General features: G+C 37.5%; 1 protein-coding gene across 1 annotated transcript in view; it reads left to right on the forward strand.

Annotated features, from left to right (window-relative positions):
* The window catches only part of TES (testin LIM domain protein), a 45,916-nt gene extending 26,180 nt beyond the window's left edge, over positions 1-19,736 (forward strand). The window contains exons 3-7 of the mRNA XM_058528721.1: positions 10,135-10,387; positions 11,292-11,627; positions 12,563-12,778; positions 13,191-13,349; positions 18,470-19,736. Of these exons, the coding sequence (XP_058384704.1) occupies positions 10,135-10,387; positions 11,292-11,627; positions 12,563-12,778; positions 13,191-13,349; positions 18,470-18,658 (1,153 nt within the window). The 3' untranslated portion in view covers positions 18,659-19,736. The remainder of the gene's footprint in view (positions 1-10,134; positions 10,388-11,291; positions 11,628-12,562; positions 12,779-13,190; positions 13,350-18,469) is intronic.
* The last annotated feature ends 2,293 nt before the right edge of the window (positions 19,737-22,029 follow it).

Consider the following 22,029-nt stretch of genomic DNA (forward strand, 5'->3'; position numbering starts at 1 on the left):
TCTGCTGGCCATGGTTCTTACTTTACAATCTTAAGATACTCTTTAGTTTGGCTATACAGTTACCAAAAACTGCTAATGAGATTTTTAAAGCTCATTCCTAAGTGATAGCATCTTTTCTCTAAAGCAGAAGATTCATTTATAGTAATTTTTGCTTTATGTATTATTTTTCTATTGCAGGTCACTATAATCGGATATTTTCAGATGAAAATATGTCAGATAAGGACAAATATCTGTGGCTTGAAACTCACTTTTTTATTTTATTTTTCCACAGTGAGTCATTTACTTACCTGGGTGTAGTCTGAGCATCTATTAAGAGCCATGAAAGACTTGGCCTTTGGCACTGATTCCAATTTAGCTTTGGTTTATCCAGTCTGTCCAGATGGTATTAGTTAGTAGCTCTGTCTTCTTCCCTGCGTGAGTTGAGACATTTCTCTCTCAGAATTCTTGATAATTCCTTGACTTTTTCACCATAGCTGGACAGGTTGAGGGCAGATGAGCTATTTTTCAGTAGTCTTTGAAGTAAAATATTCTAAGCTGGCTGTCTTGAGTGTAACGAAGATTCCAGGTCTAGTCTCGGGCCACGGAACTGCTGTGATTGAAGTAAACATGGGGTCCCAGGACCCTACCCACTCAGCCTCCTTCTCCATCTTCATGGTGGCACTTGACTTCTGAGACACTTAGCACTTCACGAGGCACATTATGAAAGTCAGAGCTAAATTATTCTCCATTTTTCACCAGTCTGGCCTTCCACACAGCCACAAGAATGGTCTGTTGAAAATGGATACCCTTCCATACTTCCCAATAGCTTAAGAACCTTCAGTGCTTTCCCACTGGACTTGATCCTTTAAGCAAAGTCTTTGGCCTTTGATGTTAAACCTCAACATCTGGCTTCAGCTTGCTTTTCCAGCCTCATCTCCCACTTCCCTTCCTAGCACCTTGTGTTCCAACCGCTTGGATACGTGCTGCTCCCTAAAATTTCTGTGCCTTGTTACATGTTCCCTTTGCCTGGAAAGACCCTACATCTTACCACCAGGAAACAGAAACTCCTTCCTATTCTTCAAGTCTCAGCTCAAGCACTACCTCTGAGAAGTCTTCTTGCCCTCTAGATTAGTCAGCTCAGGCTTCCATAACAAAATACATAGACTGTGTGACTTAAACAACAGAAATTTATTTTTTTTTACAGTTCTGGAGGTTAGAAGTCCAAGATCAGGGTGCCAGCAGAGTTGGGTTCTGGCGAGGAACCTCTTCCTTGTTTGTAGACAGCCACCTTGCTGTGTCCTTACTTGGCCTCTCCTCAGTGTGTGCACCTGAAGAGAAAGAGGTCTCTCTCTTGCTTCCTGTTTTTATAAATCCACCAATCCTATCAGATTAGGACCCCACCCTTATGACCTCATACAGCTTTAATTGACTCCTAAAATCTCTTATCTCCATTTCAAATACAGTCACATTGGGTGTTAGGGCTTCAACATATGAATTTTAGGAGGACACAGTTCAGTGTGTCCCTCTTCCCCTGCATCCGTGTCCCCCCCAAGTAAAATAAGGGATCACTTTTCCCCTTAGCCCCTTGTACTCTCATAGGAAGCCAGGAAATAAATACTCGGACCTCTCCATTCGTCGCTCAGATCTCCTGCTCGTACCTCCCATTGCTGGGGACAAGTAGCCCACTGCTGCAGCTCTTAGGGGTCAGCCTCCTAGGGCACAGACAGGGTACTGAGGGGGTGGGATGGATCTGGAGAGGGAATGGAAGAGCTCCAGCAGGCATGACTGCCTGTTCAAGGTGTGTCACGACAGTTGTAAAAGGCTAAAAATGAATTCTTAGACTTAGGGACGTTTAGAGTGGAACTTGTCCCTTAGCTAACCACACCTCATTTTATAGATCAAAAAACTAAAACCCAAGGAAGTTAAAATGACTTGTTTGAGCCTATGAGTTATTAGTAAGAAATATAGTTCATGAACAGTTCGTATGTGTCACACGCCAATAAGCAATTGTAATAGTTTTCTATTGCTTCGTAACAAATTATTACAAATTTAGCAGGTTAAAACGACACCTAATAATTAACTCAACATCTGTTTATGCTTTAGGTCAGAAATCTCAGCAGGCTTAGCTGGATTATCCGCTTAGGGTCTCAAAAGGCTGCAATCAAGGTGTTGGCCAGGTTGGACTCATCTGTAAACTCTAGGGGAAGACTCTGCTTCCAGCTCCTTCCTGATGTTGGTAGAATTCATTTCCGTGTGGTTGTAGGCCTGAGGTCCCTGTTTCCTTGCTGGATGTCAACCAGGGGCTGCTGTCAGCTTTTAGAAGCCACTCACATTCCTTGACACATGGCCACCTCCATCTTTAAAGCCAACAACAGTGTGTAGAATACTTTCTGCACCTCAAATCTCTCCGACTTCCTCTTCTGTCCCCAGCCAGAGAAAACTCATTGCTTTTTAAGGGCTTATGTGATTAGATTAGGCATGCTTGGATAATCTCCCTTTTGCCATGTAAAGTAGCATAATCATGGGAATATCACCAGGGGGTGAAGGTCGTAGGGACCATCTTAAAATTCTGCTTACCACAGCACTTTATGTACCTGACTGTACCTAATCCTCATAAAACCCTTTGATATAAGTGGTAGTATTCGCATTTTATGTATGAGAAATCAAAGACTTGAGAAAGTTAAATAACATACCAAAGGCATGCCTTATAGACAGCAGAGCTGGAATTTGGACCCAAAGCTTGCCAAAAGCTTCCTTATCACCATCTTTCTATATGGCCAGGCAGAAACTAGAACCCATGTTTACACTCTCATGACCAGTGAACTTTGGACTGCACCAGGCTGTCTTCTCTATACTGTGGTGCTTCTGTGACATAGACATTTTTGTGGACAATGGAGTCCTTTAACTGTGAACTCTCCCCTTCAATGCACCAATGATTACAAGACTAGAGGAAAATAAAAGATTGAGGATGCCTGATACTTACCAAATAAGAACTACTCTCTTCTGGGCACACTTTCAAGTAATATTTAGAGATAATAAATATTTATGAAATGCAAGACACAAACCTAAGATTTCAAGGAGTTTATAGCCAATTATTTCATTTTGAAAGTATAGTAGTATCATTGGAACCATAGATCATTTATCAGATAAGTAATAGAATTATTCTTTTGTCTTATCTTTGATAAATCCTTCCATTAAAACAGTTGCATTTTGCAAGAAAAGTGTTAACTTGAATATGGCATACATCTGTTCAGAGAATTCCTGATTGGTTTAGAGCTGGCTGAAAACTAAAAATTCCCCACCATAAATGGATTAATGCCTGTGTTGAATTCTATAACAGAGGCCCAGGCTTAAGTCCATATATGTATATCCCTGTTATAAAAGGGCAGCTTCCAACTCTTTTAAAATACAGTTTGTAGCAGTGCCATGACCATGCCTTTAAATCACTGTGAGTGCTGGCAGCCTGTCAGAGCGCTCCGGTTGCTACTACTCGCCTTGGAAAAATAATAACTTTTACAAATAGTGATACAAAACATGTTTCTCTTTTGAGGAGGTGAGGGATTGTGTCTTGACTGCTTTCAGCTTGAAACTGTAAATCTGTGTATTTTTCTTGGGCAATGCTTTTGGTAAATTTTGGTACTCTCTTGGATTTAGCTCAAGATCTCTGAAGGTGTAATGTAAAATTCTGAGTATACAGTTTTGATTGTCACACTTATTAGTGTGTGTATGTGTTAATACACTAAACTTTGTTGTACAAAGAACTTTTTAGTACAAATAACTCTCCTCCCCCCACACCTTACAGCTTCCCAGGCTACCAGTCTACCTTTGCATCTTTTAAAGTCATAAAAAACGCTGTTTTAAACTAACTTAATTCTGAATCCTCTCCTTCTTCCCCCCTCCCGCCCCCTCCTCGACATAACTTTTATTAGCATTGCGTGGAGACTTTGGGGAGAATTGCTCTATAGGACAGTTTAGAAGATTTAGAGATTTGGCAACTGTACTAAGTATGGGAACCGATTTAGATATTCTTCAAAAACTGGTATCAGATTGATATAGCTCAAATAAACTTAATAAACATAAACTATTTAAGTCTACATATATCATCAAAAGTTATTTATGAATCATCTGAGGAAAGATACTATACAAACCTTGTAAACATAGCCCCTGGCGCATGAGTACTGTGCTCACCCATCCCTGTTTTTGTTTTAGGTTGACATAAAACCAATTTTTAAAAGTCCTTTGTTTTCATAAGAAGGATGAAATCTGGGTTATTTTAGGCTGAAATTAAGTACGTGATAAATGTCCCATTCATTCTCATGTCTTCTCCTAAATACAAGACAACAGTATCCTTTTCTTCCCCAATTCCTCAACAAGGTTTTCGTTTTAATATATTGGATTATCTTCCAAATGACTTTGAAAGATCTTAAAAGATTTCTATAAACAAAATTTCCTAGTTTAAATATGGGAAGTTCAAATATAAAACACTGTAGACTAAAACTCAAAGAAAAGCATTTAAAGCAATATTTTAAACTAGGTAAGTAGTAAATACCACAGATTTTTGCATGGATAGCCCTTGGCACCTGGCCCAGATTTGATAGATTTCTTTCTTGCAAAGTGGTTTGTAACTGTCCCTTTTTACTGTAGAAATGGACCTCCAGTGCAAGGGGTCTGGAAGGGATGTGGTCATTCCAGCAGCTTCAGTGATGGCCACCCTATCTGAAAGAACTGTCCCACTTTGAGTCGCATTCCTGCTGAGTGCTCTGTTACTGCAGGTCACCATGTGGGAGCGAGGATACAGATGAGGCTTATAAGATATGCATGATTTAAAAAACTATAATGAATCAATCATAGGTTTTCTCCACTTAGAAAACTGATAATCGAGCATAGTATGGCTTCTGTGGCTACTTCTTTTTCCCTCAACACTGCTGCTCTTGGTGTATTGTTCTAACCTGATTTTACTTGCTTAATAAAGTTATGTTGCATGAATGAAAGGGTGGGTAGAGAAAACAGATTTTCTCAGAATGTGAATCTTCCAAGAATAGCCAAGAAAAATAATGAGAGAAAGTATAGAGATGGCTCTTATATCATTGGTAATATACCTTTTTATATGTAACACTTGCACAGTAAATGTAATTTATATAACCATGCTACAGCTTGTCATAGTTCATGCTTTAGAAACCAGCAGGCTTTATTTCACTTCCTCTTTTACTATTTGTCTTTCAAATTGTAAAATCTAACTCCCCTTATTTTATGATGTACCTGTTGTACTGGTGTAGAACTGGATAAGAAACATTTCCAAAGGAAGTCCAGCATTCCGTCACATATCCTTGTAACATTATTACTTTGTAATTATTAGGATGCATAGTTCACAACCGTATAAGGATCTATTTATCTATAGTAAGAACTAAATTCCCACCCCACCTCTTTCCCCTCAGGAAGGTATGATTTTAAACTCGATCCAAAAACAGCGTGCTAGTTTTATGAATAATTACATTGTTTTTGTTAACCGAAGAACAAGAATGAAGAACGTACTGTAGCAGGATAATATGCTCTTTTCCACTAGATGGGAGTGTGCGATAACCAGATGTAGGAGTCTTTTATAGCTAAACCAGAATATGCAAACTCTTCAGCAGATTCTTACCAAATAAAGATTTCTGACCAATGTGTACACAAGGAAACTAGTTTGCCTCCCCAGCCCTCATATCTCTGCATCTCTGACTCTCTGTCTCTCTCTCTCTCTCTCTCTCTTTCCGGAACTATACAAGTCAGATCTAATATCTTCAGTTTGCAAAACTCATCTTAAGAAAACTCAGAACTTAAAACATCTATAATTATTTAATAATTTGTTATTTGGTAAAGAGCTTCATTTAAGAGTTTCTAGTTGTTTGTTTCTTCTAATTTTCTGATGTAGAGAAATCCAATTATCTTCATTTTTAATCCAGAAAACTTATTAAAGTCTTATTGACGCTAATGCATTGCATTTTTATATGATCAGTCATAGCATCTGTGAACAACAACAATTTAGTTTCTTCCTTTCTGATGAATCCTTATAATTTGTATGTCTGATTTTTCTCACTGCTCTGATTAGTACCCACAGGACAATATGAATGAAGTGGTGATAGTAATGTTGCTGTCTTCCTTCAGATCCTACAATGAATGCACTAAGTATGATGTATGCTGAGTGTTCGTGGGGTTTTTTCTCCTAGAAACCCTCTCTAAAATCCTTACTAGATCCCTTCTGTACCTAAAATTAGTAAACAAAATGTAATCAGAAGAGATACTGAAATGTATTAAATGCTTTTTCTGCATCTAATGAGAAGCAAACGTTTTTTTATTAGTTTTTGCTATTTATTTTCCTTCCTTGTATTTTAGGCTTATTCTGCATTTTTCCTAACTTCCTGAGTTGAACACTTAGTTTAATAATCTTTCTTCTTTCAAATTTGAGCATTTAAGCTATAAATTTCCTCCTAAGCATTCCTTTGTTCCTTGTGTTCCACAAGTTTCAAGAAGCTTTGTTTTCTTTTTTTCCTAAAATATTTTTGCTTTAATTTCTACTGTGATTGTTTCTTTCAACATTGAATTTTTTAGTTTTCTTTTTTTTAAAGACGTATTTTCCAGGTGCTTTTCTGCTGTTGATTTCTAACATAATTGCATTCTTTTCAGATAATGTTGTTGATGATCAGTCCTTGGGCATTTCTTAAGACTTGCTGTGTGCCATACTATATGTTCAGTTTTTCAAAGTGTTTCAAATGCTCACAGAAAGAATGTGTGTTCTTCAGTCACTGGATGTGATATTTTTTTGTGTGTCAGATCAAGCCTGTTAATTGTGTTTTTCTAATATTTATTTCTAGTATTTTTAGTCTCACTATAATGATGAGTTTGTCCATTTATTTCTTATAGTTCTGTTATTTTTGCTTATATATTTTGAAGTTAGGTTATTAGGCTATATTTTTTTTTATTTATTTATTTTTTGGTGAGGAAGATTAGCCCTGAGCTAATATCTGTTGCCAATCCTCCTCTTTTTGCTGAGGAAGATTGGCCCTGGACTAACATCCGTGCCCATCTTCCTCTACTTTATATGAGATGCCACCACAGCATGGCTTGATAAGCAGTGCATGGGTCCCCACCCGGGATCTGAACCTGTGAACCCCGGGCTGCCGAAGCGGAGTGCGAGAACTTAACCGCTACACCACGGGGCTGGCCCCTAGGCTATATTATTAAGTTTAGAATTGTTACATCATAGAGGTGTTTTTAACCTTTTGTTACTAAGTAGTTACTCTAATATTGAGGGAAAAAACATTAAAGTCCAATCTGTATGATCTAACTTACTTTTTGCTGATATTTGCCTAATTTATCTTTTTGCATCCTTGTACTTTCATCCTTTCTGTGTCCTTAAATTTTTAAGTGTCTCTTACAAATAGCATATAGTTTGATTTTGTTGTATTATCCAGTGAAAGCCTTTGTCTTTTAACTGGAGAATTGAGTCCATTTATTGTGACTATTGATATATTTGGATTATATCAACCATCTTAGTTTGTATTTTCTACACGTCCCAATTTCCTAAATTTCTTTTTTCTCCTCTCTTATTGCCTTCTGTTTGACTAGTTGCATTTTTATATTTTCATTTCATTTTCTGTTAGCTTAGAAATTATATACAATATTTCTTTCTTTAGTTATCTAGATATTTTAACATGCATACTTAACATCATGTAGTGTTAATCTACATCTTTACTGTCTTCCTGCACAGCGTAAGGATGTTAGAATGTTTTTTGAAACTCTCAGACTCCCCCCTCTGGTTTATACGCTATTGTTGCCTCGTATTTTAGTTCCAGCTTAAGTTTTGACTCCACAAAGTCTCTCTGCTTCCCTTTGCTCTGTCACCTTTTCCAGCTTCTGCTCCTCTGCCAGACTCCTTCCTGAGTCCTCACCTGTCCCTCTACTCTTCCCCCAGGAAGTGAAGGTGATCTGTTCAACTCATCATTTCCTGACTTCCGAGTTTGTATTTTCTACCACCAGGTCTATGTATCCTACAATCTACTTGATATCTTTATTCTGGCTCATAGGCATGTCAAACTTATCAATAGTTCAGTTTTGGAGACCTTTCATCAGCCTTTTCCCCCCATACCTCAGGTCTGTTCTTCTTTTGCATTTACTGTCTTAATAAATTAGATTCCTTCTACCAACTTACTCATCCTGGAAACCTGAGTTCATTTTTTGACAAACTAGGCCTTCCCTTCACCATCACTACGTCCAAGTCAACCACAAAGTTTAATCAGTGTTACATTCAAGGAGATCTTAAATCTGTTCCTTTCTTTTCATCTCCACTGTCAAATGCTCTAGTCTAAGCTATAGCACATCTTACCTGGATCACAGCAATAGCAATCCAAGATATGAATTCCACTTGTGAAGTAGCAGTAGAATCCCTGTTACTTAGAACCGCACTGTTGCAAACTGGATGCACCATTGAGGTGTTAATTCGTCTCTCTAATTCCAATTATGTCTATCCCCAATCCATTCTCCACCTACCCCCAATCCATTATCCACGTGGCAGGTATTACAATTTTTGAAAATGATAGATCTAATCATGTTATTCCATTACCTAAAAGCCTGCAGTGCCTCCCGATTACTCCTATAATGAAGGCCAGATGCCTTAATGTGTTCTGCAAGTTCCTGTATAATCTCATGCCTGCCTACCATCGTTGTCACTGCCCCCATTACTTGCCTCACTGCGGTCACACCAGCCTTCTCTGATCATGGAACCTAAGGGAACAATCTCTTTCCTAATTCAGGACGACCACAAATACTCTTTCTACCCAGAATGTTTGGAGGCTTTTCTCCTCCCTTTTGTCCCGCTTCCCAAATATACACATACATACCCAATTCCCACCTATGTTTTACGCATCCTTCAGATCTCAACCTAAATGTCACTTTCTTATGGAGTAATTTCTTATGGAGTTCTTTCCTTACCAGTTCCAAGTCAAATTTATACCCTCACAAGGTATCCTGTGCTTTGCTTTTCTATCATAAATGCAGTTATGGGGGGTGTGTGTGTGTGTGTGTGTGTGTGTGTGTGTATGTGTGTGTATTTGTTTAATGTCTGTCTCCCCACCAGGTGGTAAGTTCTAGAATGTCAGAGACTGGGCCTATTTTTTTTACCATTATGTCTTAGAGTCCAGTGGATTGCTTGGCATGTTGACACTCATATATGTTGCATGAATGAATGAATGATTATGTGCTAGGCCAGACTGGGGAAGAGGACTGTGTCCCTCAACTATAAGAAGAGCAGAGACTTTCATGTATCAGTCTTTTTATATACAATGGAGCACATGGTAGGCAATCACTAAGTGTTTGAAGAACTAAAAGAAGGGGAAAAGGAATGGAAAGAAAGAGAAAGGAGAAAGAAAATGAGAAATGGGAAAGGAGAGGAAAGGAAATTGGAAAGGAGACAGGAAAGGTAAACCTAAATCTAGGATTATAGTATCAGTCTCCCTAGCCCTCACTTAAAAAAACAAAAACTTGGGCAAGGGCTATGAAATGTTATCATGCAGTAAATATGAAACCTCTTACTGTGACAGTTTTTTGATGATCTTGTTGTCATTTATTTATTTGAGAGAATGAGGAATACCAGATAGGATTATGATCAGCCGTGCTCCCTTGAACATGCACTTTTTAATCAAAACCTAACTTTTTCAGAGTCTTCTAAAGTGAAAGTACATTTTTATGTTTTCTTAAATTTATGGATAACTACTTTGTATCCCCTCCCAAAAAAAAGATTTGCCTTTGCATACCATTAAATGGAATAGGTGTAAAAGTATTTTATGAACTATAAATGTACGCACATACTTGGGGGCCAGCCCAGTGGCATAGTGGTTAAGTTCACGCACTCCACTTCGGTGGCCCAGGGTTTGCAGGTTTGAATCCTGGGCACGGACAAACGTACTGCTCATCAAGCCATGCTGTGGTGGCATCCCACATACAAAATAGAGGAAGATGGGCACAGGTGTTAGCTCAGAGCCAGTCTTCCTCAGCAAAAACAGGATGATTGGCAACAGATATTAGCTCCAGGGCCAATCTTCCTCACCAAAAAAATGTATACACATACTTAATTATTATTGATTAGGTATAATCATTGCCTATTTATCTCCAAAATTATAGAAAAATATGTCGTAACTGCAAGTGCGGCCAAGAAGAACATGATGTCCTATTGAGCAATGAGGAAGATCGAAAAGTGGGGAAACTTTTTGAAGACACCAAGTATACTACCCTGATCGCAAAGCTAAAATCAGATGGAATTCCCATGTATAAACGCAATGTTATGATATTGACCAATCCAGTTGCTGCCAAGAAGAATATCTCCATCAATACAGTTACCTATGAATGGGCGCCTCCTGTCCAGAATCAGGCATTGGTAAGGGGGAGGGGAACCCCTTTATTAAAAATGAGTCTGGACTACTTATTTAGGGCAGTTCCTTTAGTAACCTAATCAACCTCAGGTCTGTTATTTTTCTGGGGTTCCCATTACTTTGATTTTCAACTTCTATTGTCGTATTTCGAAAGGAAGGTTAGATACCTCATAGAATTTTTCTGACTACCTAGATATGATACCTTTTTGAGGGAATGGTCTGAAATTCTTAATAATTAGGTGAAAAACAGATATTTTGTACAAATCTAGTAACTCTTCTAGCTTACTCTAGAGAAGATTTCTCTTACGATGGTAAAGATTAGCTAAAGAATAGAATTTCTGTTGTTTAGAACTCAAAAAAATGTTCAACATTATATTTCTTTTACTATGTAAGGCAAAAACAAAAACAATTTTGTGTCAAGCTCCTTCTATTATAACAACTAGATGAGGTGAGACATTTGGAAGTCTTTGAAGAAGGTTAGTTAAATCATTAAAGTTAATCTTGTGATGATATTTTTTTATAATGTGAAAATTTTGCCGATCCATAGGCCATTCTAAACATACTGCCTGAAAATTCGTGTTCCCTTATGATCGTACATTTGTGTATTTAGCACAAGTAAACATTAGTAACCAAAATCCTTTTACAAATCATGGAAAAAATGTATTCATGTTTACTGAACTCAATCTATTTAGTGGACCATTTTTGAATATGTTACTGAACTCAGTCTATTTAGTGTACCATTTTGAATATGTTAACATCTCAAGATATTTATATTATGAAGATTAAATTTTACTAATAGATAAAACCGACTTCTTTCTTGAGTAACTTGCTTCTGATGCGTGTTATAAAATATTGCCCGTCTGGTGGCCAAGGCGTCTCCCAGATGACGCTGGTCTCCCTGTGGTTCAGGCCAGGCAGTACATGCAGATGCTGCCCAAGGAGAAGCAGCCAGTGGCCGGCTCCGAGGGGGCGCAGTACCGGAAGAAGCAGCTGGCAAAGCAGCTGCCTGCACACGACCAGGACCCTTCCAAGTGCCACGAGCTGTCTCCCAAAGAGGTGAAGGAGATGGAGCAGTTTGTGAAGAAATATAAGAACGAGGCTCTGGGAGTAGGAGATGTCAAACTTCCCCGGGAAATGGACGCTCAAGGCCCCAACAAAATGTACATCCCTGACGGGGACAGAAGCACCACAGCAGCGGTGGGGGCCATGGACGACAAAGTGGCCGAACACAAAAGAACTCAATATGTAAGTAGAGTGGTCCCACTGTTGGCCCGATCTGTGTATTTTACAGTTCTTTCCCTTTCTTGAAACCTTTTTTGGGGCCATTCCTCTGTTTCCAAAAGGGAGTAATGAGGGAAATAAATTGAATTAAAATTCAGTTTTTGCTTATTTTAGAGAATCATCATGTTTGAAACCACTGTCTAAAGCCAGGTTTTCTGATTATCTGTTGCCAAGGATAATCGTGAGTTTTATGTATACATAGTAGTTAGCATTGGTGTCGTGCTGGAATACAACATACTAATTAGAATCTGTTTCTCAACGTAATTATGGTGCTAATTGTTTATCTCTTCCCATAAATAAGAATAACGTATGCTTAGATTAATTCAGTTTTACTTGTGAGAAATTGCCTAAAATTCAAACTTAAATTTATGTGGATATATTTTCAATCATATTTTTTTAATCTCTCCTAGAGAAGGAAATTGAAGTCTTTTTTTATGCCTTGAAGAAAATTGACACAGATGAACAAAAAATAAGAACTATACTTACTGTAACATATTCCTTATAGATCTGATTAGCACATCAACTAATGAGGCTTAGTCTTGTAAAAAAAAAATAATTTTTTTTAAAGTACTAATAAGCTCTAAGGTAATCATTTTTTTAGAGAACCACTTAAAATTGAGGTGAAAATTACTATTAGCGTTTTTCCATAAGGAACTTTAATTTGGGAAACAATACTCTATTGCACATAAGGTGCAAGAATTAGGTTTGAATAGCCTGCGGAAAGGCAAGAGATTCTGTTTCACAGAAGTACTAACACCTTATTGTCTACATGGACAAATTACTAATTTCAGTAGAAATTATTTCTCTTGAAAGTTGTTTCTTTGAATTTCTACTAAAACTGGTGATGAAAAATGCCGGTCTTATGATGACTAGATTGTTTTGGATGGTTTCCCTTTCAGTCCTGCTACTGCTGCAACCTGAGTATGAAGGAAGGTGACCCGGCCATCTATGCTGAACGGGCCGGCTACGATAAACTGTGGCACCCAGCTTGTTTTGTCTGCAGTACCTGCCATGAACTCCTGGTTGACATGATTTATTTTTGGAAGAATGGGAAGCTATACTGTGGCAGACATTACTGTGATAGTGAGAAACCCCGATGTGCTGGCTGTGATGAGGTGTGTTCCCTGGGGCCACTGCATGCAGGCTCCTTTTTGTACCCCCATATGGTCCTCTTACCATCCTAACCAGGCCACCCTTAGCGAGGAGGCAATATGAATTAACCAAGCGTCAGTTCCTTTATTTACATCCAAAGAAGATGAATGAAAAATCTTTTAATTTCAGTTATTCTGAGTGTCCCTGTTAATTGTGTTGACTAATGAAAAACCGTCCAGAAACATAAAGGATTGATTTGGACTAAACTAAATAATAACCTAAGTTCAAGCTTTATCTTATTTCAAACTTCAATCCAAGAAAGTAGGTCAATATACTTATGGATCTAAATCCCTAAATTGTCTAAAGAACCTAGCTTTGTTATTTGTGACAAAAAAGGAAAATACATGATTCATCTTATTTTTATCCTGTTCCCAGCTGATATTCAGCAATGAGTATACCCAGGCAGAAAACCAAAATTGGCATCTAAAGCACTTCTGCTGCTTTGACTGTGACAACGTCCTGGCTGGGGAAATATACGTGATGGTCAATGACAAGCCCGTGTGCAAGCCCTGCTATGTGAAGAGTCATGCTGTGGTAAGAAGCATTCTAGGGACACGGTGGCCTCAACCTGCTTTATAGCTTGACTTTATGCCTTTATTTAATTAAGCCTCTCACAAAGGAGAAACAGAAAGTACTACTCATAAGTAGGAAACATTTGATTCCTACCATAGAGTGTTAAAACCCAGATAATTCAAAAGCAATACATGCATTGACTATGAGCCCTGTCCAGATTTCCACCGTGCAGTTTACACTATAGATTATAAATGCTACTTGATAATCAAACGCCCACAGAAAAATTCCTTAACGTGAATGAGATTAACTGATTGATTCTCATCATGCAGATCAGATCCCATTTAAATTAGGGTTCCTAGAGGCTGTTCGTATTCTTTAGCTCTATTTCAGTGTTTATGGTTTCTGTTCATGTTGCCAGACCACCCGCTAGGACTTCATTTTTGCTATCTGGAGATTGGACAGTACCTATTTTTCAAACCCTCATTGAATTGATTCGGGTCAAACGAAATTTGACCTGCAAATTTTGGGTTGGATTTAGTAAGTCTAAATGATTTACCATTTACCATTGAGTTGGATTAAATAAATTTAAATGATTTATTTGTGTGGGCCAAACATGCAAGTATTTAATGTGAGAGTATATTTTTTTCTTGGATCTGCCCTGTTTACACAGATTGCGTGATGGCCAAGAGGTAGATAATTTAGATAAAGGGGAGATTAAAAAGTTGACCATATATGGTAAAGCTTTGTAAGCCAGGGGGTATTAAAAGGATAGACATTTACTTCTTTATATGTAGGAAAATATGTACTAGTTAAAGATCCCCCTGAGCTATCAAGTAGGGGAGACTCCTGGCTAAGGAATAAAATGACATATTTATATAATTCTAGGAGTATGTTACGACAAAAATGAGGTAACAAGTTTTAATGTCAATGCCAGTTTTCAGCCTTTACACGTTGTCCCCAGATGTAATCAGTCATTTTCCATCATCTCTGCCTCATCAATATATCTCAGATCCTCACAGTTATGACTACTCTACTTCAGACCTTTATTTTTTGTCATTTGGATTATTGCAGTGGCCTCAAATTTGGTCTCCCTGCTTCCAATTTTCATCTTGTTCAAAGCCACCTCCCATAATGATGGAAGATTATCTTTCTAAAGTGCAAATCTGATCTTAACCTTTTGCTTAATAGATCCGGCCCATTCTTACCTGTCCAGCTGCTTCTACTAGTAATCCAACTCAAATCATACATTTCCACAAGTTACCTGTATTTTCTAGTTTATGCACTGTTCTTTGTCTTCTGACACACTAATTCCTTTGTCTGAAATGCCCTCCTATTCCTATTTTACCTGACTATGCCTACACATTTCTCTAGACTCAGTTTAGGCTTAACTTTTTCAGAACAGCTTTCCTGACTCCCTACCCCTTTCTCTCTGGCTAGGCTGGATGCCGCTCTGTGTTCCCCTGGGGCCGTGTGTGTGTGCTTGCCCATGTGTGTGTAATTCATGTACTCATCTGTCCCCTCCAGTAGACTATATAGCAGCTGGAGGGTAGAGCTTGCCTTTTTGTTTCCAAATCCTCAATGTCTGCACTTGGGAAGTGTTTGAGTGACTGACTTGTGTTCTTTCTCATTTGCTTTGGAGTCAGCATGGACCCTCCTTTACCTGGGGAAAAGATATTGAATCACCATGTGGCCTGATACAGAATTTAGCTAAAAACTGCTTCTCTGAATATTGTTGCAACAGTTTCTCTGCAAAAGAGGGTTATCATAATGTGTATTTTATTGTAGGATATGTGACCATCTCAATGACTAGAATTTAAACTCATTAAGGGGAGGGATTTTTGTCTGCTTTGTTTTCTATTTCCAATACTAGAACAATACAGTAGATACTCAATATTTATTGGATAAAGTTTTAAATAGATGAAACAGCTTTATTTAACTGTTACAAGTTTCTCTCCATTACATTGTGTCTAATCAATGGAGAGGATTATAATCACAGATATGATTTTTTAAAAAAGAAAATGTCTAAATTATTCAGCTTTGTAATATGGCATGATTTCTTGTAGGTTTACTTTCTTGGTAAGATATACTGTTGCCCTTTGCCTAATATTAAAGTGAACATATCTATCTCCTAAACAACTCTAGCTGATAGCAAAGAGAGCTACTCATGCAACATGCTAAAGGATGTAAAATTTTGAAGAAGATTATCTAGTTTAAGGCATTGATCTGCTTAGATCTTTAAAAAAAATTTTTTTTAAAAAGCAGAGAGAGAATACAAACTATTTTTAGACCTAAAGCCAAGAACTCAGCTCAAAACAGGACATTTCTGAGGAAAAATTTAACCTGGAAGGAAGATAATGGGAAATGCACTTAGTTTGTCTCTGCGCTGGTCTCTGGAATTCCAGTCTCGAACAGCCACCCACAGAATTCACATCTGCGAGATTTCACAGGACCTCCCTGCCAGAGAGCTCATGACAACAAGTGTCATTAGCTATTTCACATTGTGTATACAAATAAAACAAGTAGGAGGGATTGAAGGAAATAAGACCTCATTGAAATATTAGAAATTTAAGAACACAGGAAGCACAATCATCTCCCTGAAGGGTTCTGTAGTCTGGGCAGCTTTCAGATTTATGAAGAATTAGGGATCAGTAGATTTTACCTGGGATTATATGTCAGACTTTGGGATGAGTGGCAATCAAATTATTAAAGCTAAGTTTTATGAAACTACAAACCCTAAATTCCTATACAATTTAGTGTGTTCATTAGTTATTTTTTTACCTCAACAAGTTCCTTAATTTTACACATAATTGAACAGTAGTTATCTCTTTTTTTAAATCGCAAAAGAAAGTCTGTGTTTTAAAAGATTATAAAAAGATCCACAAATATTATTACAGGGCTGAGATAAAGGTAGATCATGGTCTAAAGATGAATAAAAAATTGAGTGTGAAATCCTTCTATTTTACACAAGCAAGTTTAAAAATATTGAAAAATTAATATGAAATACAGAAAAATACAAAGGACAGCATTCTAAATGAATTATAAAGCTATAAAAAATGAACATACACATCTCCCTTGCTTCTCAAGGAAGACTAGGTTGACATAACATGTGAATTAAGCAGCTATAATCTGTAATTAGAAGCCATGTAGCTCTAAAAAATATGGAAAGTATATTGCAGGTCTGAAATGGATATTTGTAATAATGCCTCACTTCACACCCTAAAGCAGTTTACCCGCTGAGTAGCAGCCGCATTTTGAGGTCTTTTCGAGTAAGGAGGCTCAAGCTAAAAGACCTTCCTCAACTGACCCATTCACCCCTCATCTCTCAGTAATTCCTGACAATCATATTAAGAGACCAAGAATACTGAAGGTTTGTCACTTTCACATAATACTGGACAGTCTTGCCTCACTTGTTATAAAATATTTAAAACAAAACTTTAGATAGTCACGTTCATTCGGAACATGTGTAAACAAGAAGGCGTATGAACTATCTAGTGTTTTGGAGGTCTCAACTGGGTAGTTTTGTTTTCTGCTATAATGAGGGTTATTCATTTATTATTTTCATATACACATGCAGCTAAAGAAGAAAATTATGTGTGCAGGTGTGGATATGTGTATGTCATATATATATTTGTATATAACATACATATACACTGAATGGTATAGGGGATACAAGTATTAATATTCTACAATATTAGATTATACCTAAGTGATGACTTAGAACAGAAGCCAATTAACTACAAGTTATATTTTTAGTGCAAATTAATTATTCTCAAACACGGTCAGTATTTTTAATTTTCTTAATTACTTTGAACATGATTTTCATTTTCTACTGTCTAGAAATTAGTGGTGTTAATGATCTCACGTGTCATAGGTAGGACTGGTAAAATTACCAGTTCAAAGCTTTAATGAGTGAGGAGAAGTCTTTTTAAGACTAGTTTTTTTAGAGCAGCTTTAGGTTTACAACAAAATTGAGAGGAAGATACAGAGATTTCCCATATACTCCCTACACCCACACGTGTAAAGCCTCACTCATGATCAACATCACTCGCCAGAAGGGTACGTTTTTTACCAAGGGTGAATCTACATTGAGACTTCATAATCACCCAAAGTCCATAATTTGCCTTAGGGTTCACTCTTCATGTTGTACATTCTCTGGGTTTGGACAAATGTATAGAATGGACAAATGAAATATATCCATCATTATATATACAGAATATTTTACCTGCCCTAAAAGTCCTCTGTGCTCTGCCGATTCATCTCTCCCACCTCCTTGCCCACCCCCCCAGCAACCATTGATCTTCTTACTGTCTCCGTAGCTTTACCTTTTCCAGAATGTCATATAGTTGGAATAATACAGTTTGTAGCCTTTTCAGATTGACTTCTTTCACTTAGTAATATGCATTTAAATTTCCTTATGTCTTTTCATGGCTTGATAGCTCATTTCTTTTTAGCACTGAATAATATTCCATTGTCTAGATGTACCCCAGTCTGTCCATTCACCTTCTGAAGGGCATCTTGGTTGCTTCCAAGTTTTGGCAATCGTGAATAAAGCTGCTATAAACATCCGTATGCAGGTTTTTGAGTGGACTTAAGTTTTCAGCTCCTTTGGGTAAATACCAAGGAGCACAATTGTTGGATTGTATGATAAGAGTATATAGTTTTGTAAGAAACTGCCAAACTGTCTTCCAAAGTGGCTGTACCATTTTGCATTCCCACCACCAACCAGAGAGTTCCTGTTGTTCCACATCCTCACCAGGATTTGGTGTCGTAGGAAAAAACCATTAACTTTTTTATAATTACTACTGTGCAGTCTAATGGAATATGCTGTAACCAAATGTACTGCTTTGGAACTCACTGTCAAGACTTTCTGCCTTGAATACCATGGGGATATCTTACAAACATCAAATCACCTCTTTGGCCTTCGCCTGTTATTTCTCACAGTGCTCACCCTATAGACTCCCATTAACAGTTGTTCGCTAACAGGGTTAACTAGAAGGTCACTTTCAGTTGTATATTTTTGAGATTGTCACTCTCAGTTTAATTTATCACCTGAAGAAAGGTGTGTTGAGTTTGTTCTGACATGAAAATGTTACCATCTCAGTTTGATCTCTCATCTCTTATTTGTACAATTGACTTAACAGGTGTGTCAAGGATGCCACAATGCCATTGATCCCGAAGTGCAGCGGGTGAGCTATAACAACTTCAGCTGGCACGCGTCCACAGAGTGCTTCCTGTGCTCCTGCTGCAGCAAGTGTCTCATTGGGCAAAAGTTCATGCCAGTAGAAGGGATGGTTTTCTGTTCAGTGGAGTGTAAGAAGATGATGTCTTAAGAGGAGAGCACCAAGTGATATTGAGCCATAGCTATCCAAAGTGGTCTGCATTTCTACTGTAAAACGCAATTTAGAAAAATAAACAGAAAAAAGAGAAACTGTAAAGGAAACCAGGAGATTTTGTTCAGTATCTTTCTTTGCTGTTTTTCCATATCAATTTTTTTCATCTCAACTTTTAGAACCTGCTTTAAGCATTTGATTTTAAAAACAGTAAAGAATTTTATCTTTCCTTAGCTTTCCAGACATAAAATCTTTGAGTTGGAAGCTTGGGTTTAATTAATCTTCATATCCCTGTCTCCTTTGTACCAAGCAGTATATATGAAACACTTAAAAGTTAGTGGGCTGAAGGGAAGGATGAACATTTCTAGTTCTATATTCTTTTTTCCCTCTTGTGTAAAATGAAAAGGAAATTAAACTTGCCCTAATGCCAAGGCTCTACATTTATTGCCTCATCTTATTCACTGAACTCTGTAGTGATACACAGTGAATTCTTTTGACAGAGAAAATAGAAGTGCAGCATGGTATGGAGAGCTATCATTTTAATGCCTATGCATTTGCTATTTCCTAATTTAGGCAGAGGTGGCTTTATTGCATTTCTCTATTTTTTTTTTTTTATTTGCCTTACCTCTCAGTGTTCTCTTTGTAAGCTGGTGACCTCCATCTGTGGCCTTGAATATTTTATTGTCACATGTGGCATCTACACTTTTTACTTCTATAGATGACTTTCGGCTTGGACATAAAAGCCTAGCCACTCATTTATATTATGTTTTCAATCCAAAGAATACGTATACTTTTTGTACCCAAGAAACTATAACTTGTACTGATTGCACTTGCCTGCCGTGGTTTGGATAGATTTTTTTGCATGGTTTTTATTCTTTTCTAATAGATACTGTCCTGTTCTAAGCCTGTTCATTGGTATATCGAATGTCTTCTTCCCCTGTATACTTCCATCGTTAGGTATTTCTGATGTTTATTTTTCCCTGTATATTTCTATATACTATGCACTATGAAATTAAATGGAATGAATGATATGTATATTATTATTCAAAATAAAGTTTCTTTCACTTTAATAATTGTACCTTTCTTCTTAATATCCTTTTCATTCAAGAGCAAAAAATCCTTCCGCAATTAAGCATTTGTTACAGCAGGGGGCGGTGTCTCCAAGGATAAAAACTACCCAAACAAAAAGGCTGCTTCTGACACGACAGAACAGAAGCTAGGCTTTTCATTCCGGTGAAGGGACAAGTTTTATGAAACTTGAAGATAAATCAAGACATTTAAGTTGTTAGTTTCCAAGTAATGTAGGAATTTTTTCTTTCAGGAAAGGGAAAGGTGTCATTTTAATTGAAGTTTGGGAAAACTTAATATCAACAAGCATTACTCTTATACTTGAATTGCAACCCTATTTGGGTTTCTAAGAATTTTTTCATGGCAACCTATTGTGAAAAAGGAAGCAAATGTGGAATAGTAGTAGATTCATTCTTCTAATATTATCAAATCATGAGGTTTCTTTTTTTCCTCAGTCTGAAGTATTTCTGTCAAAGTGGGAGTAGCAGTTTTCTCTGACATGTATCCAGAATAATTTGATTTTGATTTTTTTTCAGCTCATGTTTGTTTGGCTGATAGTGCTTCTCCTAAATTCCATCCCCCCATCCCCCACACACATACTCACAACATACATTTATTCATATTTATTCCCTCTGCACACCTTCCCCAGGCATATGAAAAGTGTCTTTTGGAACTTGAATACATGCCACCTTATCTAAAGAAATAATCTAATCCTGCATACAATTTTAAATGCTAAAATCACAAATATTCATCATTGTCTATAAATATCATTTTATGCTTGCTCATCTTTTTACCTTTATCTCAAATGGCAACATATATTTTCCATAGAATCTCTTTTTGTGTGTGAGCTAACATCTGCCAATCCTCCCCTTTTTGCTGAGGAAGACTGGCTCTGGGCTAACATCCATGCCCATCTTCCTCCACTTTATATGGGACGTCACCACAGCATGGCCTGACAAGTGCTGCGTCGGTGCGTGTCCGGGATCTGAACCGGTGAACCCCAGGCCACTGTAGCGGAGTGCGCGCACTTAATTGCTTGCGCCAGGCCGGCCCTTCCATAGCATTTTGTCCACAAAGTTGAACAATTTACCTTTCCCAGACATGGCTAAGTGGGAATAAATTGAAACAGAATTCCACTGCATGTTAACATGGCCACTCTTCACGTCTCCCTGCCTAGCCTCCACTCTTCTGGGGCTGAGGTAGAATCAGACTGGTTTAGGGATGTAGAGGCCCAAGAAACTTGACCAAATTCATCATTCAGTACCCAAGATGCTGATTGCATGTATATTAGGCATTTCCTAGAAGAATGAACTACTTTGCCTGGGAGATACAGAACCACTGGTTTTGACTCTATCCTAACTTGTTTTTAGTTTGGCCTTGTATATATGAGCGGTCTCAAGATCTCCTGCAATTTTTAATTGTTAATCAGGTGGAAAAAAAAAAACCCGTTCAAATATTTTGTCCTATAAACACTTAAGAGAATAAAATGGCTACTAGATTGTATAAGATTTACTTTTGCTCTAGCATTTAGGACATGCACACCCCCACCCCCACTCTCCACCATCATTCTGTATTCTGCATTGTCCTCAATTCTAAATAATGGTTTACTTGGAACAGAGGCCAAAGTTAAATCCTTCCCTTGCATTGGGGAAAAGATAGGGAAGTAATAAATGTTTTTATCTGGATTCATGCAATTTTTTTCTTCAAAAGTAAATAATGAAGAATAATCTTTTGTTCTACTTATTTCCTATTGGTCAGTAAATGGAAATCTCTATATCATCCAAATCCCATTTAAGTTTTATTTTTCAGAGATAGAGCTTATCCTTTTTTGTACTCAATGTAGCAGGCATTTAACAACCACATCTATGCAGTTAGAAATAGAGAGCCCCTCGCCCTGGAAGGGACTGGATTGGAAGGGAGAGAATACCAGAATGTGAACCACAATAAAGGCACCACAGAGCGTAAGAAAAGAGATGTCTTTTTCCATTCTGCAAAAGCCACCAATTTGGACATTGGAAGGTATAATGATACTCCTGATTCTTTTATCCCCTAATCGGTGCTGGAGAACAGAGGGGTTGGATGAGGAAAGAGAGGGGAGATATTTCTTTACTGAGACCCAGGAAGTTCAAAAGAAGATTTTGACACATCATCAATTGCTGAAGTATATTGAGGTAATACATTTAACATCCTTACTGGAACAATCAGACCATATTAGAATGATTAATCATGAACTCATTCACAGAATCGGCACATATCCTATTCATTTCTAAGCAGAAGAATTTTGCTTGTAACCCTTGGATACA

This window comes from Diceros bicornis, chromosome 3 (genome assembly GCF_020826845.1).
Source record: "Diceros bicornis minor isolate mBicDic1 chromosome 3, mDicBic1.mat.cur, whole genome shotgun sequence".
Lineage (NCBI taxonomy): Eukaryota > Metazoa > Chordata > Mammalia > Perissodactyla > Rhinocerotidae > Diceros > Diceros bicornis.